Source organism: Pagrus major, chromosome 8 (genome assembly GCF_040436345.1).
Source record: "Pagrus major chromosome 8, Pma_NU_1.0".
NCBI classification, from domain to species: Eukaryota; Metazoa; Chordata; class Actinopteri; order Spariformes; family Sparidae; genus Pagrus; species Pagrus major.
In genome coordinates, this window is record NC_133222.1 from 8,007,745 (window position 1) to 8,031,758 (window position 24,014).

A 24,014-nucleotide genomic window follows, 5' to 3' on the forward strand; every position below is an offset into this window, starting at 1 on the left:
TTCTTTTTCTTTCTCTCTTTGTTGATTTGTTACCCTCGGACACTGTGGGTAGATTTTGTAGCGTGTGGAACATGATACTTAAATCTTTCACTCATTTGAATTTTAGAGTGACAGAAAAAAAGAGAAAAAAATTAATATTCTGTCCATTCTAAACGTACTTACACTTGTAAAAATGAACAGATTACAAATATTTGCTTTTTTTTTTAAATCACAAGCAATGTATATATGATAGATTTCATATAAATTTTTGAAAAACAAGAAGTATATAGATCTATATATGAATGTTTGGCATATATGCATAGTTAACCACCTGTGAAAAAGGTGAGCAGATTTTATTCTTTCTATGAACTCTTGAACTTTTGAACTCTGAACTATGAACTAGGGGATGATTTGCACAAAACAAGGTGACAAGGTGCTAACATAAAAGCCACCCAACGTCCAAGCGCATGTGTGCATCTGGATTCCCTGAATCTCTCTGTGTGGTTGTTCCTCTTCACCGTGTGTGTGTGTGACTGTGGGTGTATGTGTGCAAATGCTCGTTTGTTTGCATTTTGTGTGAGAATACATGTGACTGAGAGAGCGTATGGTTGATTGTTACATCTTTAGAGTTAGTCCACTATAGCCTTACTGTATTACCATCAGAGATTCCCGGCAGTGGCTGTGTCACACACACACAAACACAAACACGAAATACATATACACACAAACAAACATAAAAATGCACACATACATTCATCTTCTATTCCAGATCATTGTTCTGCATTTTGGTTTTGTATCGGATGACGCCGTCAAAAAGTGGACTGCTTTGCCCGCGAGGGAGAGGCAAACGAGAAGAGAGAGGAGAAAGTACCACAGGGTATTGAACGAAACCATCGTCACATTTTATATAGCAAGACAACTATGACTCACCTTGTAACTGTGTAAGTACGGCTTATACAGTGTCACTGTTTTGTACTCCCATTCCCAGATGGCATCTGCGCTCCTTACCCTCCACTCTGTCTGGCAGCACTCCTTTTTCCTTTTTCAGACCTTCAGTTTCTGAGTTTTGGATATGCTATATGAGGTGATCCAGTGAGGAACAAACAACACAAAGGAAAAATGTGCCAAAAAATAACTTAACTTTTAACTGTATATTTGTCTTTGCTTTAGGACTATCTTAGTTACAGCATTCTTGAGCTGTTAGACTCAATAATATGGTGCCATCTCCTGGAAATCTTGAGAACTACAGACATTTGTTGTTAGATCCTTCTGTATTTCCTACAGGTGGAAATGCAGTCATTGTTATTATTTTGTAAAGATGCAGGCTATATATATGTATATATACATATACATATATATATATATATATATATATATATATATATATATATATATATATATATATATATATATATACATATACATATATATATATATATATATATTTATATTTATATAAATATAAATATATATATATATATATATATATATATATATATATATATATATATATATATGTATATATATGTATACATACATATATATATAGCCTGTGTATATCTACCTGTGAGCTTTGCATTAACATTTCTATTTAAATTTTGAGACAAAGTATCACAATTGCTTGATTTTACTGTGATGAAGGTTATTATGCAGCTTGGCCTACTGTTCCCATATAAATACAAACACTAAAGAGGTGAACGTGTATAGTCTCACACAGGCTGGCCTGGTTAGAACAAACATGCTGTAGTGAATACCTGGTCCAGATGGTTGTGTAAGTTTACCACAAACACAGATGCAAAATGATGCTACAAAGCAACGTGTAACAGACTTACACATCATTAGGTCAAATAAGTTCAGTGAAGGGTTATCTTTGTCTTATTTTCTAATCAACAAAGCACAATCTACATAGCGTAGGGGGAGCAGTGTAACCTTTTTAAAAACCCACTGGGGTCTGGCCACCTACCAGAACCAGTGATCTTATCATCGAAGGGTTTTTTCTTTCATTGTTGGTTTTCTCCTTGTTTGCACTGTGAAGTTTAGAATGGTGGATGTATCACTGCAACGCCTCAGCCTTGTCTCACAGGTAAACTTCCCCTTCTCAGCATCTAACGAGCAGACGAATCATCTACGACTTCTCTCCCAGGCAGCGACTTCTGGGCGCTTATAGCATTAGAAACCACCCCCACCCCCCCTCCATTTTAATACAGGAAAGCCCAAGTCGAAATAAAACGTTAACCAGAAGCTACCTAGTGTTCTTCATGCAAACAGAGTAAGGGTGATAGTGAAGGCTGAGGCAAGATCTGAGATGTTGCCCAGGATATCTCCACCACAGAGATATATGTTTGTTATATTATGTAATAAATTTATAATTAAAACATGAACTGCATCAAAGTCTTGTTCCTGCTAATTCAGTGTCTCAGTAGTAAGGTTACATTCCAGTGTGATTTATTGTGAGTTTATGCCACAAAAGTCACATATAAATAGAAAATATATACACGGTTTCTGTGTATTACAATCATTCACAAGTAATTTGATATAAATTGAACTCCACCTTCTGACGTTCTTCATTTAACGTTCATGCTAACATGGATGAATGTAACCACCTCAAATCCATCATGAAGGTCACAGCTGGCTGAGCATTTCACAAGAGTTCAGTACAGCTGATGTCTTCTCATACATGACTTATGCCGAAGTTGACTACCACTCAGTACATCACTGCTGGATCACAGCAAGTCGAGAAACAACACATCATAAAAAATTGGTTACATGGTACATTAAATTTTCATTTAAAAGACGCTGAAAACAGACTTTTACATAATAAAATGAATGAAACGAAAGCAGCCAACAGATGCCGCTCCCCGCTGGCACTGCACATGACACTACACACAAACGTCGAGAACAGCAGCACATACAGTTTATAATCACACGTTCTCTTTGTTCGGTGTGAGTTATTTTTCGATGCTTCACATTCTTATCACAAGACACAAAATAAGCAAACATTCAGTCTCATTGTAGGATATTCTACTATTATTATAGTAGATATTGTTGTATGAATGATAATGCTCGAACAAATCTGGTAAACAACACAATTCCTATTTATTCCACCTGGTTTATTTCCTCCTCGATGTCACTGGACAGATGGAGGGCAGTGACTGAAAACCTGACTTTAAGAATGTCTGTCAAACTCCAGTGGTAGAGTTACAAAGCAGACCACCAAAATTATACAATAACAATGTGCCTGTTGATAGTGTCCATCACAGAGAGTCAGATCTCTCACATTTCACCTAAAAGCATTATCTATTCACAGCATCAACCTCAGAGGAGGAGAAGTTATCCATGAGACTATAGGAGGGTTTGGAGGATCTGTAAACATCGGTCAGTCCAAGTCGGGACTCTCTGCTTTCAATCCGTCCTCATCTGCTTCTGAATTGTCTTCCTTCTTCTCCAGGTCAAAGTTCTACAAGAAAAGCAAAAATAAATGTCATCAATACAAACGGTTTCAGTCCAAAACACTTCAACAACTCATTCCAGAGACAAAGACGGGAAATTAGTTCAAAAATGTTCCACATGAACAAGAAAGTCATTAAAAAAGTAAATACTCTTCGAGTTCACGGTTTGGATCGTGGAGGTTTGGAGTAAGTCTTTGAAACATTTCTATTAAACAAAACAACAATGGCAGATTATAAACCTATTATGGAGATTCTTAGAGCATAAAAGATCATTTAGCTTGAGTTGTACAAAGCTACACCAGCTTAAAAAGATGAGCTCATCAGTGATCAGGCTGTGTTTTGGTATTCAGAGAGGTGTACCTCTAACTCTTGCATCACTTCATCCATGAAGTCGCTGGGGTTTTGTTTGTAGTCCACGGCTCTCTTGATCATCTCTCTGAACATCTGTGGTGACAGTTTCAGACAGAACTATCAACACACGGGGGCAGTTTAACTGTTCTGGACAATTTATGAGATGATGCTGACTTTATTTGATCCTTTGACTTAGAAAATAGGAGCACTGTCATTCTATTTAATCCTCAGGGTGAGAATGATTGTAAAAAATGCATAGTTTACTATGAAACTACTAATGAATCAGAATTGCATGAAAAAATTAGCTTGGGGATCACGGGCCTTAATACTGCAGGAAAATTTAAAAAAAATAAGAATCAAACCTTAACTACATTAGTCCCATCAGCCGCTGACACAAAGTAAAAAGGTAGTCCTTGCTTCTTCCCAAAGTTAAAGCTTCTCTGTGTCACCTTCAAATCAGCTGCAGATGTGACAAACAAACACATCTATAACTATCGATTTGGTAATACATTGTTGGTAAAACAATGAATTATTTGAAGGATGGAGCAAGTATGAAACTGTGCAAACAAATGTACTTATTCTGCTGTAACATTCACATTTAACACAATTGTAAGAACTGAATATTTCTTGTTTCATGTACAGTGTCAGCGCCAGACTCACCATCAATTTTGTTAGCAACCACACAACAGGGTATCTCCGGCCTGTATTCTCTTAGCTCCTTGTACCAGCTGGCCAGATTCTTATATGTGATCTTCCTCTGAACATCAAAAACCTAAGAGAAAGAAAAGAAGTTTACAAAGAGTTCAGCTGCCTTTGCCGACAGTGTGACACCTCCTCAGCAGTCTTCTAATGAGGATCGCCATCGTCATCTTAAATTCCAAAACATGACTACAGTTTTCTGGGTCTCACTGAAAACTCGGTATTTCACGGGCAATGCATTCTTCAGTGAGCTCCTCGACTGTCTTAACCCGTGCTCTGAGAGCACATTTTTTTCAATGATTTGAGTATTTCACCTCACATCTATGTGCATGGAAAGTGATAGTCCAACTTATAAGACCATTCGGATGGTTATGTGAGAAGTGTTCTGCCGGAATAACCTAAGGAAGTCAGGTGATATGGTACAAGATTGGCAGAGACTACTTACACAGCATACTGTGGTAATGAATGGATCTTGCACACCTTCATGCAGGCAATCAGAATTTGTGTCCTGGGTGTCCTGGTTTTTCTCGATTTTTTAACTTTAGGTGAATTTATTGTTTTCAGGTATTTAAAAGAGTATTTTCAATTCTCAGTTGCAGTTTGGTTTGGTTTAGACAACAAAACTAGTCATTTAGGTTAAGGGAAAGATCATGGTTTGACATAAAATAATAAGTCACGGAACACGAACAGTGATGATCACAAAAAATAAAACAAAATCATCTCTGTTTGAAGTTAGAAGTGACGAGACATCCGATGCGAGCCCATGAGAATGCACATATGGCACATAATTCTCTGTGTGAAGCAGAGGCACGTTTTTAGGGAGTATTTTTGTGGCCCAAAAAAAAAAATAGACATTTGTTTTTTAGTACACCTCCCTGCAAGGAGCAGGGCAAGGGATTGGTGAAAGCATAGGTGGAAATCAGAGCGGAGACAGGGGAGTGAAAGGTGAAATATCCGCCCTTGGGTGAAAGGCACCTGTCTTGAGACCGAGTGTGTCTTACCATGATACATGCATGTGCTTTGTGGTAGTATGAGGGGTGCATGCTCTGAAATCTCTCCTGACCAGCCGTGTCCCAAAAATCTGTGAATCAGAAACAAAAAAAAACAACCATCCCTGCTGATTTATCTTTAGAAACGATTAATTAACCACAATGAAGAAGTTAGTTTTAGGTTGGACACTGGACAGACATTTACTCCGGAGACACCCAGCAGCATCTTTTACTCAGTTTAACAGCAGCAGTGTGTTGGCAGCAGGAGGACGGTTAGCTTGCTTCCCAGAACCTCACGCTGCGCTGGGGGCTGACTTCGGAACCATCAAAAAACTACCCTATTGTTTGTTTAATTTACACAAAAACAATGTTTCTTCATGATGACTTGATGATATTAGTGAAAATTATGCTAAAAAAAATAAATAAACTGATTTCATGTAGCACACTTATTTTGATTGCAAATGTGTTATGGATTTATTTTGCAAAAATACTTTTATAAGACAATGTTTTTTTTTCCCCAATAGCTTCCATGTCATGTGATCCAGTGACTCAAAACCAATGCCAAATTGTATTACTAAATAGGACAAATAAGACACACCTTTTCTGATTACATTTTACTGCTTCTTCTATTTTATATTATATATATTTTCATCTCTATTATTTTTAATCACTACACAGGCCACATAGGACACACCAACATAGCAAAGTGGTCGTAGCAAACTGAACAACATGTTTTTACAGTTTTGAGAAGCACAATATGGGTATGTTTGTTTATTAACAAAAATTCAATATATTCATATAAAAGAAGCAGTAAAATCCATTAAAAAGAGGTGTGTCTTATTTGTCCCATTTAGTAATACAATTCAGCATTCGTTTGGAGTCACTGGGTCACATGACATGGAAGCTATTGAAAAGAAATGCTTTGCAAAAAAATATTTTTGCAAAATAAATACATAGCACATTAGCAATCAAAAATAATTCATTGTGCTACATGAAATCAGTTTATTATTATTATTTTTTAAAATCATAGCTTTCACTAATATCATCAAGTCAGCATTAGGAAACATTGTTGTTAAAATCAAACAAACAATAGAGTAGTTTATTGATGGTCCCTTAGTCAGCCTCCAGCACAGCCCGTGGCTCTTGGAGGCGAGCTAACCGTCCTCCTGCTGCCAACACTGGGGGAAACTGAGTAAGAGACGCCGCTGGGTGTCTCAGAAGTGAATCCAATATCCAACCTAAAACTAACTTCACCTCGGTTAATTAACTTGGGTTAAATTATCGCCTGTGGTCACCCAGAGCAAAACAAAATCAATTGCACAATACATACCGACTTCTACTGTCTTGTTTCCTACTGTGGCCGTGTGTTTGTAGAGGGTCAAAGCATAGGTGGACAACTGCTGGGGACGGCTGCACAAAGAGTTAAGGATCTTAACTGTCTTGTCTATCTGCTTTGTTGAATATATGCCAGCTTGACCTTAAACAGCATGTTCACGTGCCAACAATGGCTGTGATGGGCTACTGAAGGAAGATTTCATGTGATCCACAAAAAATGACTGATGGGGACGACTCATTTGAAATGTCTGTAGCTGTTAAAGGATACTATTCGTCCATGAGAAACCTCTCCATCAGCCTATGAGAGAGTAAAACAGTCTGTGTTATTAACCAGCACAACAAATAATCTACTGAAGAAAGTTTAAAACAAATATTATGAAACACAACAGCTAGATGAGGCATATGCTTGTTACAGCTCGTACTCACTTAGATTTACCAACTGCGCTGTCTCCCAGACAGATGATCTTCACTTCTTCGTCTGCATCATACTTCTTTTGGTCCATTTCAGGGATGCTACTAGCGTCAACAGCCATTTTCTATCTACCTTTCTATCGCTTTGCCAAGGATGATGGTATCAGCCAACGTTAGCCTAGCTAAATTAATAAATACCTGGGGGAAAAAAAAAGATTTAAGCCTCTACAGGAGCTAGCATCCGAGGGCTTTCGACAACGAGAACGGCGTTAGCTAGCTTGCCATCGGTTAGCTGAGGTCAACATCGTGTGGTTCGGCTTGATATCACTCATTTCACTTCGTTCGTCGGTCCTCACATCGACAAAACGGATGCTAGCTGAAACCAAGAATCGTACAAAGACGGTCATGTATTACACTTGGCTTTTTAAAGTCTCTTGTGAGTACGAGACCCGCTACCGAGCAGCCTGAGCAACTGTGAACTCACAACGGCTAGCGCTGCTAACTGAATTAGCTAGCGTTGATAGCATTTGTAATCCAAGGGTGCCTGTCAGAATATCACTGAATGACTTGCGTATATTATTCTTTTTGCCCACTACAAGGAAAAGTTTACCGATTTCATACGCTCATCTAGGTTTCCAGGTGTTAAAAGTTTGTGGTGTTGCATGATGTCCCCAACGGTTTTCGTTTCTATGCAACGGGGACGCTCAAAGGACCTCTTCGTCAGATTCATGCTGTCCTCACAGGTGCCTGTCAAGAATGCTCTGAGACTCCCTGGTTTTTTTATATTGAAGGAAACAATTAATTTTAAAGCCTGATTAATAAGTACAATCCTTTGAAACCTTCACCCAAAAAAAATGTTTTTGCTCTGCTGCAGAGGACCTTAATTTAAGTTAATTCATTAACAAACAATGGAGTATCTGAATAATAATAATGTAATAGCATTACTACTGGTTTAAGTCACCCTGAGAAGACTAACTGGGACACTTAGATGGAATGGGGCCATCTTAAATGTCCACTTATAATTATAAAAACGCTACCTTGAAAAATAAAAACAGCCTTAAATACTTTCTTAAAACTCATGTTACAGGTGAAACTTTTTTAATTAAGCATATTTTACTTCAAATACTGATAGTGGTCATCACCCAGGCAACGTGACAAGTACCAATACAATGGGGCCTATAACTGTGGTAATGAAAAAATATTCTCAATAATACTGAGCATCTTGCTTTTTGTGCTTTATTTCCACACATTCAAATTGATTATACATTTCATTATTCAGGCACTTCTGCAATAAGGGGTACCATGTACTGTGAGTGGTGCACTCCAAAGGTGTAGCTTGGAGCCTTAAGTCTTGTAAAGGTCACCTAGGAAGAGAGAGATGTCAGTGAATGAATAAAATGCTAAATATTTGGGGCTTTTGTGACGATCAAATAAGACATCATGAGGTTTCTTACCTGTTCGGGATAATGTGCACCAGGCCCTGGCTTCTTTGTCGTTTCACCAGGTGTGAAGTTGCGGCCTGTCATGCTGAACTGGGGAGCTTTCTTCATGAAAACATAAGGGTCCACAACTTTGTAGGCAGCAGGGCCAGGGGTCTGGAAGGTAGGCAAAAGTAGTTAGAACAAGAGCATATCACAAGATTTCTAGATTTTTTTTAAAGGAAATTGTTTTTACGTGCACCTTTTTCAGGTCCTCATAGAAGCTCCCAACCTTATTTCGGCCACAGAGCGAGTGGGTGGGAGCTGCAGGCTTGGTCACAGTTTTGGGCCCCAGCACAGGTGGTAGATTGTATGCAGCTGGACCTGGAGAATGAGCGACAGGTGAGGTTTATATTCTTTGAGACAAAAAAAACTTAATCCGCAGCTTATATTGACACCAAATGCAACATATTACCTGGTGTTTGGCTTTGTTTTAAATCTTTGCTTCTCCCAGATAGGGTGAATGCAGGAGCAGAGCGGTAGGTCATCTTTTCTGAAAGCTCTGGGACATACTGGCCTGAAACACCAAGGAAAGTCATACAAAGACACAGGTAACAGATAAATTCAAATGGCAATTTTCAACGTGTAAGAGGTTTTCTGACCTGGTCCAGGGACCTGGAACTGTTTTTGCTCCTTGACACGGCTATGGAGCGAAAATGCTGGAGTGCCGTCTCGGCCCACTCGTGTGATGTTGGAGGGGATGAGGTATTTTGGTCCAGGTGACCGGTCAGTACAGGTCTGATTGTGCCGTATCCCGAAGCTGAACATTGGTGCCTTGAATTTAGTTGAGTCATGTTTAGAATAACCTTTATGAAGGATACAAGGACAGAACATGTAAATTATAGTAATATCATAGTAATAATAATAATACTATTAATAATAATAATAATAATAATAATAGTGGTAAAAAAAAGGCTTAATGGTCATTTTGGCTGTACCTGTGAGTCCAGGCAGGCCATACTTGGGCCCCGGGCTACCATAGAGGGCAGCTATAGGCCCTTTTGGCTTGTGGGGCCTCCAGGTCCCAACCCAAGGTCCACTGGTTGTCATCATCCTGAAATAATCAAGAAAGACAGAGAGAGAGAGAGATAGAAATGGATTGTGGACAAAAGGCACTTGATAAAGTGGCTTTTCAGTTATAAGAGGAAGACCAACTATTTTCTGGTGGGTGAAGTCAACAGGAACAGCAATGTCACCAGCCAATCATTTTGAATGATAATAATAACACCCTGTGTAGTGAAGCACTTCTAAGTTTAAGAATGTTTTGGTGAAACTGAATAAACTTTGGGTGGATAATATCCCCAATGTCCTCCCTTTATAACTGAGCACCCCTGTTACATGGACTGGCTTCAAAAGGTTCAAAATAGTCTGGTTTGTCTTATTAAACTGTGATTGTCTTTTAATTCAACTGCCCAACAGATTTTAGATTTTACATTGCTTGTTTAATGATCTTAAAATTTGGTAGCTACAATTCTTTCTAACTTTAAGTCACTTTTACCATGAAAATATAAAGCATGAATGACATATCAAAACCTTACAATTGAGTGATATACATCTACCTCTGTCTGTTTCTGTGGTTGATTATTTCACACACACTTGTCACACTTATGAAAGAGAGCACTTTCCATGTTAGTGAGTTAAATAAGGCAGCAGGCTAGTGAATCGTAACCATTTCCCTGGTAGCAGTTTCTGTAACTTACACCTTGGTTACACATTAATGAAAATGTGCCTAACTATACTGTAGTTGTCATGTGCATACTTATTTCTGTGCTGTAATTAAATACATTTTTGGCATTTGTTGGTCAAGTAAAACCAGTGTTACTTCAAAGCCGGTGAACACATGTAGCTTACACCCACAGTAGCATTTAACAAAACAATGAGTGCAGACAAACACATGAAATCAGTGACTGCTTTCACTTTAGTTCATTTATAAGTAAAGTAACTGTCTCAAAATAAACAGATTAAATCATTTTACCTTGTTAAAGTCTTGATCCTGGTGTAAGTTTCTCTCCTGGAATGCAGCATGTGCACTGAACCCAAACACAGATTGTTTAGTTCTTGACAACTTCACTATGACGACGTTGACATGGAGACAGTTCTCTGACAGGCATGCGTAAGGATGTTTGTGTGTGAACACTGCAGGAATTTCTGAAATGTGAATTTGAAAAAAAACATAGCATGCAGAAGGTTTAAATGATTTATTAAGTATCAAGGCTAAAACAGACTCCAGGATCATACTGTGGACACACTCACTGGGTCTAATCTGCTAATCAACCAAAAGGATTTAGCTTACAGTTGACATCAGTGTCATTACTGAATTCTTGTTTACAGGCTTTATTTCAAGTTTAACCGCTGTACCAGCACAATATGCAGGACTGGGCCATGGCATAAGTGACACTTAACTAGGTTTTTTAAAACTCAAAGCCTAAAAAAAATCGTGGTTTCAAGGATACATCCATGTTCAAATATGAGGTGGTACAGTAAGGGATCAATCTTCTTCATCCACTTTAAACATACAAGACTGACTTTGTAACAACTGTTCATGGAGCTTGAAAATTATGTACATGTAACAAGAATGAATCAGAAAAATTCAGCAGTTTGCCTCATTATCCTTTATTTTTTCTATATCTTTGCATATAAGTCATTAACAACAAACAAAATCAAATGAGTGAAATTCAATGGCTTTACAAAAAACATCAACAACATGTAATCACTCATACAGTATAGTACTGTGAAGGTTTCTAGTCCTCCATCCCTAAAAACTAAAAACAGGACAACTGAATAGGCCTTAAGCTATATGTTAAATTCTGTTTTGAATGTGTTTTTAACAGTTTTTGAAAACAGCATGTGAGCATTTGAAAATTGTGCTGCAAATATGGTGTGTTTCGCGTGTGGTGGTGTCTGAAGAAGAATAGTGTTCATGGATTTTGGAAAATGTGGCCACTGAATGCATTTTGTCTGAAAGCAATGAAAAATGATACACAGTTCGGCGGCTGTTTCGCTGACTGTTTGATGAGTTTGACCAAAATATGTTAGCAATCACAAAAATAAATAAATAAATGACAGTCAGGCCTCATTCCTTGTAATATTTACATTGCCTACTGTGACATGTTAAAATGTCTTCCACCAAAAAGGCCTATTACACGTCTCAGTTTTGCCCAGGATGAGATACCACCATGTTTAAAACTGCTGTTTGTTTTTGTTCCGGTGTGGACTCTGCTCTTCAGAGTGTAGCGGTGGTGCTGCAGGTTCTCGTGAGGTATCTGTAGTTGTGGAAGGTTTCTCTCAAACTTGCCTTCAGGACTTTCATCAAAGACCCAAGACTTCCCATGTCCTCTTGGGGGCGCTGTTGGGTTTATTGGGGGGGGAAAAAGCAGTTATTGAATTAAATTGAACTAAACTCCACACTCGCAGATATACTCTTCTTTCCATTCTGTGTTTCCACATTAGTCTCACCCTTGTGAGTGTTCGCATCAGTCGTTGGAGCACTGCCTCCTCCCTGTGTGGACACAGGCTGGTCACCGTGCTCACACAGCTCAGTAGACAATAGATGGTGTGTCTCTGTGGCTGTAATGATGTAATATTTAAAATAACATTTTATATTTTTGACACAGAGGTTTAGAGTTCATAGAAAAAATACTAAAGAGTCACAGATGACTTACAAACATCAATTTCTTACCTTCTTGAGGACACTGAGAGGCTTCCTGTTGTTTGCTGCACAACTCAACCTGTTTATATCCTCTGCACTCAGAACAGGCTCCTGAATGAGGTTGGATGAAACGGATAACACCCAGAGAAAGATCTTTACCAAAGTATGGGGAGTATAAACTGAACATTTTTTCCTACACAGCCCCAGGACAAATTGTTAACACTAGCTTTATGTCCTGTTGTTTAATGCAACTGACCCTTAACTTGTCCAGCCAGGTCCACAACAGACAACTGAGGACATGAGGATCTGACTCGGTGACCAGCAGAGCCCAGCCACAGTCGCTACTGTTCAGTTCCTCCTGTTGAAAAAAGTGAGCGGCAGTATTATTTCAGTTTAAGAGCTCAAAATCAAAGTGGTACGTTCTTATGTGAAACCAGGTTTTGCGCTAGAGCTGCAACAATTAGGCTATTATTTTGACAATCGATTAATTGTTTAAGTCATTTTTCAAGCAAAAATGTCAAACATTTGTTGGTTCTAGTTCCTTAAATGCAAGAAATTGTTGCTTTTCCTTGTCATTCATAAGAGTAAATAAAGAGTCTTTGGGTTTTTAAATTTTTGGTTGGCATTTTTTGGACTAAACGATTTTTCATTGTAAGTTGCAGCCCTAGTTTGCACCAGTTTCTTTTTTACCTGCAGCAGAGCCGATCTCTGCAGAACAGTCTCTCCTGGAGGACCTTGGTCTGCCATTGCCTTGGCAACAGCCCGGGCGACTGAGGTTGGGCCTGGATTATGTGGATTTCTGCACAACTTTATACGACAGAGATCAGAATGTTTAAAAAGCATCCACACCAAAGCTTTAATATCACCAGCTTTCTTCACAGTGAGAATGACAGTTACCTCGATGTTGGAGCTGTATTTATGAAGGGCCTTTTTAGCTGTGCACTTCGACCTCTTAGCACAGTTGTTGCTTGTTCTCATGCCTGATATTGGGATGTTTGTGATGAGTGTGTGAGATTCCTTATTGGTGGTCTGATGGCCTGGTGAACGCGTAGCAAGGATCGGACTGACTGGTCTCAGATCAGGTCGAATCAGATCCTGCACACACCAGTGTTTCTCATTTCCAAGTGCTGAGGTGCAATACGGACTCAACTCCTGATCCTTCAACACAGAATTTAACAAAGTGAGAAAAGCCTAAACCAGTTTGGTTTCACATTCAGAAACTTTATGTAATTGAGTGCAAATACTGTGAATCCGGACCTCCTGTACTGCGATCTTGCTGAGGTCAGAGTCACTGTAGCTGCGTTTGTCCAGCAGCACCTCTCTCTTCCTCTCCAAGAACCCCAGCGGCTCGTCCCAGGAGGACACCGACTCTGAGCCCGTCCATGAGCCCATACGACCCTGCCTCAGTAAGGGCAGGTACTGTTTGGCCACCAGGGTCTCCCTCACAGTCCTGCTCAGGGTCTTCAGTGCTGACCTCTTTTCCAGCTCGGCGTTGACCTCTGGAGGAGCAGGGACACCCAGGGCAAGGCAGGAGAGACACGCACACAGGAGGTACACCACCTGATGAGAGGGGGCGGATGTCAACTCTACAGTACAGTCAGATGTGGTAATGACACAGCATTAATGTAGCATGACCATAGTCCTGACCTTGGGTGTGTGTCTGAGGGTGCGTGCCTCCTGACCATGCAGCAGCAGTGCCTGTCGGTTCAGGTAGTGCTGCAGAGTGAAAGGGGCTCCATGCCGCAGGCTGAGGTCTGGGTATTGGACCAGTTGTGTACCAAGCAAGCGGGCAAAGTTAAACACCTGGCTGATCTGTGCACGGGTTTGGATAGAGCGAGGCCGTTTAATCCGCACGTAGTGGACGGCCTCACTCGGGCTGATGCGCAGGGTGAAGACCAAGTAACAGGCTATCAGCACGCCTGCCGATCAGAGACACACAGACAATTACATACATGTATAATTATGACTGTAAGTATTCAAGTCTCATCTTATCAAACACACTGAACATACATGAGAGCATTATATGTGCACAAGCTGACACACACAATGTGTACATACACAGATACAGTATGTTTATCCATACCTGTCCTGCCCAGGCCTGCGTGGCAGTGCACCGCCACTCTTCCTTCCCTCACTGCAAAGGCCAAAACCTTCACCCCATCGATTAAACCAACGAGAGAGGTCACACCAAAATCTGGCATCCCAAAGTTGTAGAAGTAAACTGCAAATATACAAATATGAGCATACATGTATGCTCTTAGGAATATTCTGAACATTGATAGGAATGAATTGTGTTTGTAGGCACCTTTATAATGAAGGAACACAGTACACAGTGTGTGATGTAACTAATTAGCTGCTTCCTTATTGGCACAAACCACATCCATCTCTCATAATATTTGTTCCAACTTTAACTGTTTCTGGGAATTCACACCGCCCGCTTTATTAGTGGTAAATATTTAAAAAGGGCAGTTTTAAGAATTTTAGGCAAAAATCTCACATGTGAAATGTCCAAAAATCCCTAATTGTAATTCTCATGTCATGGGAGGTCAGTAAATAATACAAATCTCACTGTCATTGTCCATGAATATCTGTGGAGAGTATGTGAAACCACTTTCAGGGACTAGGGGCGGTCCACAGTGAGCGTGCTCTCCTGGAAGCTGCATGTTGATGATCGATCTGACGTTCAACCTGGAAAAGAGTCATTATGTTTTTAAGACAACAGTTGACACGAGTGCTGTTTTTTTTGTCCTAAAATCCACATCTACACACTTGACAGACACAAAGGAGCACAAATAATACAGGAGCAATAATAACAGTAAGTAATAACCTTTGACACTGTTCTATGATGTTGTACTTCTCAATCAGATAATTGGATGGTCGTGCCATGGCAATAATGTCATCTGTCACCCTGCAATAGGAAAAAGTTCACGATTAGCGAACTGCCACTTTGAAACTGCATGTAACACAGCAACATCTACGAGGCTGCAGTCACACAGAGTCTCACCAGGATGAGAAAAGGCCTCGAATGACCTGTTGGTTTAATTTCCAGCACTCAGGTCCTTCATAGCGACAGTCTTTTCCTCCACAGGCCAGCAAACAGAGGAGCTTGGGGGGGATGGCCTTCACCAGGTTCTCCCTGGCCTGGGTGTAGGAGGGCCGTGGCACTGGTAAGTGTGAGGTCAGGGTCGGCATCATCCTGCACCAGGGGAAACCCCCAAGATTACCCTGAGCTATCACAGCACTATACCCCAATGGTAACTTCATGCCACCTTCTTTCCCATTTGTGAGCCTTTGACAAAGATACACCTCTTTAAACGGACGATTTTTGTAGCTGTGTGCTGTTATGCAGTAATAATTTTCCATATCATGCATGAGACCTAATTCTGAAGCAGAGTTAGCTTCTGCTTTAGATGTATTTATTCTAATACAAAAGAAAGTAATATAATGAGTCATACAGCTGGAAAGGACAACAATAATTGCAAATCATCTCGAACATTGATAATTGACCTCAGGCCATGAATTTCCAGTGGTCGCCAGATGGTTGTGGAGAAAGAATTTTTTTTTTTCATTACATTGCCAATACAAGTGATACTATTTGCTTTGACCTAGATGTTATTAAGTACGTTTGTGGAGTAAAAGTGTCTATGAGCATGAGTTCTGATTGGACACACTCAGAAAAATCCCCTTTTTTCCATTTTTGATACTTTTGTGAAAACCAACCTGATATTTCTAGGGTGTTATGTATCAGACATGTTGAGAAAACTGGTCTAGAATACAATGAATTTATAACATTTCAACATAATACAATGCAATCAATCAAAATTGAAAACTTACCTTGTTGATAATGTTGGACAGTAAAGCTGTAAATCCCATTTAATGTATTACCAGAGTTTGAGTGCAGTAAAGTGAAGAAGCGGCAACAGAATACACATGTGCTCCTCTATGCTGACCCACCCTGCTGCTTACAGACACACACACACACACACACATACAGAAGTGTGTGCTGACCCAGCTTCGCTAAGCCTGATTAGCTGTCATAAATACATTACAACAGACATTCACACATTATGGCAAGCCAATTATATAATGCTTATACCCTCACCTATAAACACTGTGTATGAAGGTCCTAGTTACTTCGCTCCAGCTAAAGCTTCATATATGATTTCACATATATGAGATTGTGTTGCAGAAAAAAATATGAATTGTTGATCTCACTACTATTAATAATAATTAATATAATGTTACTCATCTATCCTGGTCTCATTTCCAAACACACCAGCACTGTCTCTCTCTTCACCACTTACTTACTATAAATATGTTATAGATGAGTGGAAATAAAGACCCTAGTATAAGTAGTTGTTGTAAAACGATTCAATAAACTTGACTTCATACAAACACAAAAGTATTTTGCTGGAACGTCTTCATCTTAAGGGTCAAACATGCTAGAAAACTGATACACATATCATAGGATTGATGTTTTGTGCAGTTGTTGATCACCCCATGTCTGCTGGCATGGATCTGAACATATCGCCCCCTGCAGTGCAGCAATGGAAACAGCATGATGATAACGGTGATGACACTAGTCCCCCGTTTCTCCTCTATCTCTTCTGCCCTTAAAATATTTAACACCATATAAAGGATGTTACTTAGTTGTGGCCTATACTGTGGACGTAAAACCTGAGGCAATTTAAAATGTATATAGTTTCTCCTCTTTTTTTAGAGAAAAGTATACTACTGTTACACAATTTAGTTGAAAACACCAAACGTACTTTCTGACTGTGGACCAAAAAAATCTTCATATCTTCTGGCATTTCGTACATTTTGACTTTTTTAATGTAGTGAAGTGTTTTTCACCCATCTAATATATTTCTTCTACCAGCTGTATTTGTATTTTATGAGGAGGTTTGAGTACTGTGTGCTCAGTTATGTATTTTTGTGATATTCTGTGAAGCTGTGTCCCGTCTGCATCAAGTCCTCTGCAGTATTGTGGTTGGATCAGCCAGACTTTGTATCTTCTGTAAAATGGTAATGTGTGTTCATAGTTTTGTAGACTAGAATTGTGGCTTCTATCTCCTATTGTTGCTGACTTTTTGAAGTGTATTTGAATTGTGGGATGTGACCTTGCTGTGCAGTCAGATATTCTGTTCTCTACTTTCTGAATGTCTTTAGGGTGTGTATGTGTCAACATTACACAATAAGGGAAAGTACAGTGAGAGATTGCCTCCGTTCATCCATTTAGATTTTAAACATATTTATATATGACCGGCATAACATAACTTTTTGCAATCGGTTACTGTTTTTATTTTTTATTTCTTTTTATCTTAGGTTTATTTACTTGCAATTGTACAGGTAAGTCTTCTAGATTGTTAACTATCATTAACCATCGCAAGGAAACTTTCTCTCTGTTGGTTAAAATGTTTTCCATTTGTCTCCTAAATCTACATTAACCTTTTGACATTGTGAAAATATTCTATTTATGCCGTGGCTTTTTGCCTCTCCCACACATGCAGGTTATGTTTGTTATTGTAATTTTTATTTGTTTTATTCTAAACTGTGAAAACCTCCACTCTGTACATTTTAAATTGTCTTCATGCATACGAGTCTGGTTCTTAAAGTATTATTAAAAGGCTTTTATACAATGTCCTGCTTACTCTCCACTTTCACCTTAAAGGATACATTCACCCAAAAATGAAAATTCAGTCACTGAACTGTCATTGAAGATGTGATTTCGACCCTTTTTAAAGCAAAGATCTGCCACCGCTTTTTGCAGCTAAGACAAAAGCGTTGACCAACACTTCATCTGCAGTGTAAGCTTGGCTGTGCATCGAGGGTTTAAATATCGTCTGTTTAATTCAATTTGGGGCCTCTGGGCTTCCACGAACTTGGATTACGCCAGACAAGCTGTATGGAGCCTTAATATGTTTTTTCTCTTTGCTTTATACATTTTAAAACACGTCTCCATTAATGTTTAGGATAATTCTGCAACACTGTTTAGCTGTGAAGCTCCAGAAATGTTTTGGGGACTATTAAACCATCCCTCTGAAGTTCGTAGTCCTCACAAAAGGGTGAGAAGATAATGACTGATTTATTTTTGGGTAAACTTATCCTTTAACTTCGATGCCAACTTCTACAGTCTCATTCGATACATATTGATCCTCTACTGACTTTAACATGTAGCACAAACACAGAAACATCTTGATGAACATGTTGGCATGTTTTCCGTGTATTTCACTTCGAGGTGTCATCCAACAACAGTGCACTCAGGTTACAACTGTAAGAGAGCCACATGGCAGCTTATTTATTTACCCTATACAACCTTCTTGTCCTTATTCAAAATAAGCTTGTCTGCCCAGGAAGATTTCAGCATGCAGTTTATTTTGCTGTGCAGATTACCATCCCTTCGATTAGACAAAGATATATTAACACTGTAGAGATATGAGATGATTTAGGAATTGTAGTAGTTTGAAAGTGAAAGATATTTAACCAGAGACAGGCTAGGGACAACATAGTGTGTTTGAAGTCACAGGTCTAAACAGTATGTGTAAAAACAACTCTTGCACTTCCTCTTACTATCAGGAACAGTTCCTGATAAAAGATGCCAGTTGGTTTAGTGAGTTATGAAACAAAAGTTGAAAATTAGGAAAGCGTGAGCTAAGTTGACCTTCTGTGCAAAAAAAATAGTCAGACAGTAATATATTTTGAAACGGTGACAGCTTCAAGTCCAGGTAAGACAATTGCCTTCCCTCAACAGTGAGTCCAACACATTTATTTTAAACATTGGCTTTTATTCAGAGCTTTTTTTGTAAAATATTTTTAGCAAATAATTTTTATAGTGGCAACTCCAGCACCTGCAAGCATTGGTTGGAATGTATAAACAAATAAACTGATGGGCAGGTATGTTTTGTGTGTTTCAAGAGGGGCAGAATAATTAAGAACATAATACAGTATTTGCCTTCAGACAGTACAACAAACTCAGCACTAAGCTGCACAAAAAAACAAAACACAACAAAAACATGCTACTGTAATGTGTTGCACTGACACTGGCCATGTGTCAACACTGAAAAGATGCTTCCTTCCTCCTGTTTTGGTTTGAAAAAGAAAAAGATTTTTGTTAGGGCGGGTAGAAGAACTGAAATTTTAATTCAATCCTTTTCTTCCATGGTGGTTATGAAAAACGAAGAAAGAGGAGTGAGGACAATTTCTCAAATGTTCAAACAGGAAAAAAATCCTATTTGCAAAGAAGCAATCAGCACTCTCACTGCTGTGGTTCTGCTGCACCACAGCATACAATGCAGCACAAAAGGAAGAGTCTTATTGCATTATTTTGTCTTTCACAAGCAAAAGAGTCACTAAAGCATCTTTGAAGGCAGCACAGCCTAAGAATGAAATAAGGAAAAGATTACTCAGGTCTGTGTAAAGAGGGACCAGAAGGCACAATTTTCCTTTCCACACTACGAACATAATCTACCTGTGAAATTTTTGCAATCCTCATCCATCTCATTGTACAGGCTACAGGCCCTTCCAGAAGTGAGTTGGCATGAGATTGGGGACATAGCAGTGAAGAGCAAAGGGTCAACGTTCTGCAAGGGAGTCAAATATCCACAAGGGGTTGTGGAGATGAACAGCTTGTTGCAGCCTACAAGTTGTCCTTCACCACAGCTCTAGGGTTATATCATCATATCCCCCCAACCTAGGCTCAACAATGGTTATACGCTCAACAATTACACAAGTGGTTCATTACAGCAAATGCTGCCTAGGCAGGAGCCGTGGTGGAGAAACAACTCCTATTACTCTACAGATTGTTACCATGAATTTAACCCAACAGGCAATAGACTTTTTTCATGGTAGACATTTTGGCTTGTGAAAGCAGGAACAACATAGGTGTGACCAACAGCGTTAACGATGGCTCCAAACCATTAAGTATCCAAGTAAGTCACATCAGTGAGTGAGTGAGCATTAACAATACCAGAGCCCTGGAGCAAGCTCAACTAAATGGAATGAAGCCATCATTAATGTAAGAAATTATACCTGTGCTCAAGTCAATATGTCTGCCATGAAAAGGGTCTACTTGCTCATCATAAAACTGTGTAATTACAACCTATTGCCATGTATCAGTGAGGGAACAAAAAGGAGAAAAATAGAAAGTATGTCAAGTGATAATATTGTAATAGTTTTCATACTAAAAAGGAAAAAAAAAGAGATTAAAATTTTCCAAAGATGATAATATTGTCCCCCAGCCTTGTCCTTTTTGTGAACATTGGGGCTGGCAGACCAAATGTTAATGGATCGAATGTCTGTGCCTTCTCTCATGTCCGATGGTGTTCAGTCCATCTCATCTGTCGAGCTGATCCTTCATCACTTCTTGCTCAACTCATTGGATAGCCAGTCAAGTCCTTCGTACAGCCCGGTGCCCTGGGTGGCACAGGCTGTCTGGACGTACCACTGTGGGGTCAGAGATATATGGCCGGGTTAGATTTTAATGCATTTCTGTGCGGGCTCTCGGGTTTGAATCTTACTGTAGGCGTGGGGAGCAGGTTTCCACTCAGATTACTTACCTGTCTGTTACGGAGGTTCTGTAGGCCGAGTTTTTCTGTGAGTTCGGTGACTGATAAGGCATTGGGAAGATCCTGTTTGTTAGCAAAGATCAGCAATACTGCGTCTCTCAGCTCGTCCTCTTGCAGCTAGAGGGTGCAGAAAACAGGTAAGAACATCAGCTCTATGATTATGGTTGGACACAAAAAACAAATTAAACTCCGATTTATTTTTTATTCATCTGTTTTGCACTATATGGATTTACAGTGAGATAATGGTAAGCATATGTCGTGAGTAGTTACAGAGGACAATTTATACAAAAAGATAGTGTTACATTAGCAGAATACGTGCAAAACTGCCAATGACTGATTAAAAGGACATCCAAAAGATGTTGAACATGCTGTGGTCCATATCCCTGATATCAAAAGCCATTCCAACATGAGTGACCGTCACACCAGTGACAGTTTAAGCAGCAGTGCAGCAAGAGTGATGGTTAAACAAACATTTGCTCATATTTTACTAAATAAACAAGACAAAGCTCTACTCTGATGCTCATTCCCCAACGGCTTACAGCATTTCAAGTTTAAATGACAGACACAATGTGACGTCAGTGTAATGGCAAGTTAAAATAAAGACAAACAAAAAAATTTGATGCCATCACAAAAACTGGACCCTGTTGAAATGGCATTTCATTGAGCGTATACTTTTTCTCTTAGTCCTAAATTAAGACTAACGGGTGACTCCTCGAGAAATTGACGAGTCATGAAAATAGCAGGCCAGCACATTATGACACAAGTATTAAATTAATAGATTAACCACGCACAGTCACACACAGATCCTGTACTTATGTACTATATTTGTTCTGATTTGACAATGTCACATTGAGGCAACTCTCAGTCGAAGACAGCTACTCCGCATGTCATGAAATATTGTCAATTGAGGACACTCTACAATTCATCATTTCATAGAAATCACTGTTCTTACAATCTGAGCAGAATGTTTTAAATACCTACCATCTTTGAGAGCTCATCCTTAGACTCTTCCACTCTTTCTCTGTCATTACTGTCCACTACAAAGATGAGGCCCTAAATGAAAAAAGGAAGAAATAAAAAAGACAGCATTGCAGTGGTTATGGTTTCCCTTTTTCATAATATTAGAGATGCAATGATTAGCTGTATTTCATTAGTTAATAGAGAGAAAATAAATCAGTGACTTGAATCTACTTTCACCAACTACTTTTACCAACAGCAGCAAAGTGATCAGAGAAAATTATGTTTTCTAAAGAAAGTGCTTGTTGAAAAAAATGTGCTGCAAAGTACATAGTAGTAGCAAAATAAATACATGTGTGGCTGCTTTGGTCTACTTGATGAAGCTACTTCAGCACCATACTTTGATGCCATAAATTCTTGTTCATCAGTTTTGCACTGAATCACTGGCTTTTGTGTTTGGCTTGATTGAATTACAGGGCATTGTTGCACCTTGGTTGAGATAACACTCTACTGAATAGCATTCTAGTATTACAGATGGGCTTAGCTTTGAGAGATGAAGCTCACACAGCTGTCCCACGGCACAGAGGCAGTCACTCACATACCTGTGTGTTCTGGAAGTAATGTCTCCACAGGGGTCTGATCTTGTCCTGGCCACCCACGTCCCATACAGTGAAACTGATATTTTTATATTCTACTGTCTCCACATTGAAACCTTTACATGGGAAAGAGAAGGGACAGATCTTGAATAACACTACACAAATTTACATAGCTGAACTTAAAAGTAACTGCTGGTGTATCTCTTACCAATGGTTGGGATGGTGGTTACAATTTCGCCGAGCTTCAATTTGTACAAGATAGTCGTTTTTCCGGCAGCATCCAGCCCAACTACAGGGAAATAGGGTGATAAAAATACATATATATCAGGAGAGCGCAGAAGTTAGAGGTATGGATAACAACCTGCTGTAAATTGCATAACTGGCCTTTTCCTATTGATCTTATCAGGACATGCAATAACAGGAGTACATGTGACAGAAAATAATCATCTGTACTAAGACACCTTAATCAATCTGATTGAGGGAAAAGCAAGCCACAATTATTACAGCTCATCATGTACAGCTCATCATATATCGCTGAATCAATAGAGGACATGTGACGTCATAGTCAGGGCGGAACACACCTAACAAACGTCATAAGAAGTTAGTTGTCCGATAACAAATTACTCGGAGTAGGAAACGGCAAACTCGGCAATGACTTAAGCTAACCTAGGTTAGTTTAAAAAAGAAAAGGGGGGAAAAAAGATAGCGTTATGTATTTTAAATGACGGTAAATTAAAAATAAATGATAATATTCTCCAAACTTAATTACTGTTGTCCTGAAGAATGAACACCTGACCATGACAACTAAGTATATAACAAAACTACTATGACAGAAAACACATTTTATTTAGATTTATGCTATTTTCGGGATAAATTTGCCGTTAGCATAGCTAGCTTACACCACTGCCAAACTTCCTTCAAAAACAACCCCGACCTCTCTAAGCTAACGCTTGGTGGTCTAACAACTTTCACATTATTTTTCAGAATAACACTTACCTGAATGGCTTTCAGTTTTGTTTTAATTCGGCTTCTGTCCATATTATATACATTAATTAAAGGTTTGAGTGCACTGCCTTTAAAAGCTCATCGAGCAACTAGCTAGCTAGGGTGATCATCTAACGCTAGCTACGTTAGCTCCAGCTGAAGCTAGAAACCGTGCCGCTCACGACCCTTAGCAAAACACACACTTTAACTCACCCATCAAAATCCTCATTTGTTTGTTGCCGAACAACCGAGCGAAGACCGACGAGATGGTGAGACCCATATCTGGCCGAGTACGTCTGTAACCTGCGGAAGAAGCTCTGATATTCGCCGCGGCAGCAGCAACGTGTGATAATTTCACTCTGACTTCCACACAGGACTTCTGCCGAGTGCCACGTCCGGGCCAACGTGGAACACACGACGTCATCAGTTTGAATCAACTTTATCAACACACGTCGACAAATGTTTACAGTGACTTTTAAAAATACATTTTAATGTTTTTTTCCCCCAGCACATCTATGAGCTGTTATGTTTTAACTATGTACCCTGCCTCGAGTATAACCAGGACTTAAGAAC

General features: G+C 39.3%; 4 protein-coding genes across 4 annotated transcripts; all 4 read right to left on the reverse strand.

Annotated features, from left to right (window-relative positions):
• Positions 1-3,051: 3,051 nt before the first annotated feature.
• rabl2 (RAB, member of RAS oncogene family-like 2) lies at positions 3,052-7,902 on the reverse strand. The gene is made up of 8 exons (XM_073472221.1): positions 7,229-7,902; positions 7,071-7,100; positions 6,798-6,877; positions 5,480-5,559; positions 4,440-4,551; positions 4,142-4,239; positions 3,789-3,872; positions 3,052-3,436 (listed from the first exon to the last, which is right to left on the reverse strand). The coding sequence occupies exons 1-8, from the start codon at positions 7,333-7,335 to the stop codon at positions 3,356-3,358; spliced, it is 672 nt and encodes a 223-aa protein (XP_073328322.1). The 5' UTR covers positions 7,336-7,902; the 3' UTR covers positions 3,052-3,355.
• Positions 7,903-8,484: 582 nt separating this feature from the next.
• cimap1b (ciliary microtubule associated protein 1B) lies at positions 8,485-9,744 on the reverse strand. Its single transcript, XM_073472826.1, has 6 exons — positions 9,630-9,744; positions 9,294-9,497; positions 9,107-9,208; positions 8,894-9,015; positions 8,668-8,808; positions 8,485-8,577 (listed from the first exon to the last, which is right to left on the reverse strand). Exons 1-6 carry the CDS (start codon positions 9,742-9,744, stop codon positions 8,485-8,487), a joined length of 777 nt encoding a protein of 258 aa, XP_073328927.1.
• A 2,170-nt stretch (positions 9,745-11,914) lies between these two features.
• On the reverse strand, positions 11,915-15,535 carry LOC141000606 (protein tyrosine phosphatase domain-containing protein 1). The gene is made up of 12 exons (XM_073471349.1): positions 15,345-15,535; positions 15,168-15,248; positions 14,910-15,028; positions 14,424-14,561; positions 13,988-14,259; positions 13,598-13,900; positions 13,238-13,498; positions 13,031-13,147; positions 12,597-12,698; positions 12,371-12,451; positions 12,148-12,258; positions 11,915-12,037 (listed from the first exon to the last, which is right to left on the reverse strand). Exons 1-12 carry the CDS (start codon positions 15,533-15,535, stop codon positions 11,915-11,917), a joined length of 1,899 nt encoding a protein of 632 aa, XP_073327450.1.
• A 3,569-nt stretch (positions 15,536-19,104) lies between these two features.
• On the reverse strand, positions 19,105-23,829 carry LOC141000805 (ADP-ribosylation factor 4-like). The gene is made up of 6 exons (XM_073471672.1): positions 23,655-23,829; positions 22,666-22,746; positions 22,464-22,573; positions 21,886-21,957; positions 20,896-21,021; positions 19,105-20,782 (listed from the first exon to the last, which is right to left on the reverse strand). The coding sequence occupies exons 1-6, from the start codon at positions 23,719-23,721 to the stop codon at positions 20,696-20,698; spliced, it is 543 nt and encodes a 180-aa protein (XP_073327773.1). The 5' UTR covers positions 23,722-23,829; the 3' UTR covers positions 19,105-20,695.
• Between the last annotated feature and the right edge of the window lie 185 nt (positions 23,830-24,014).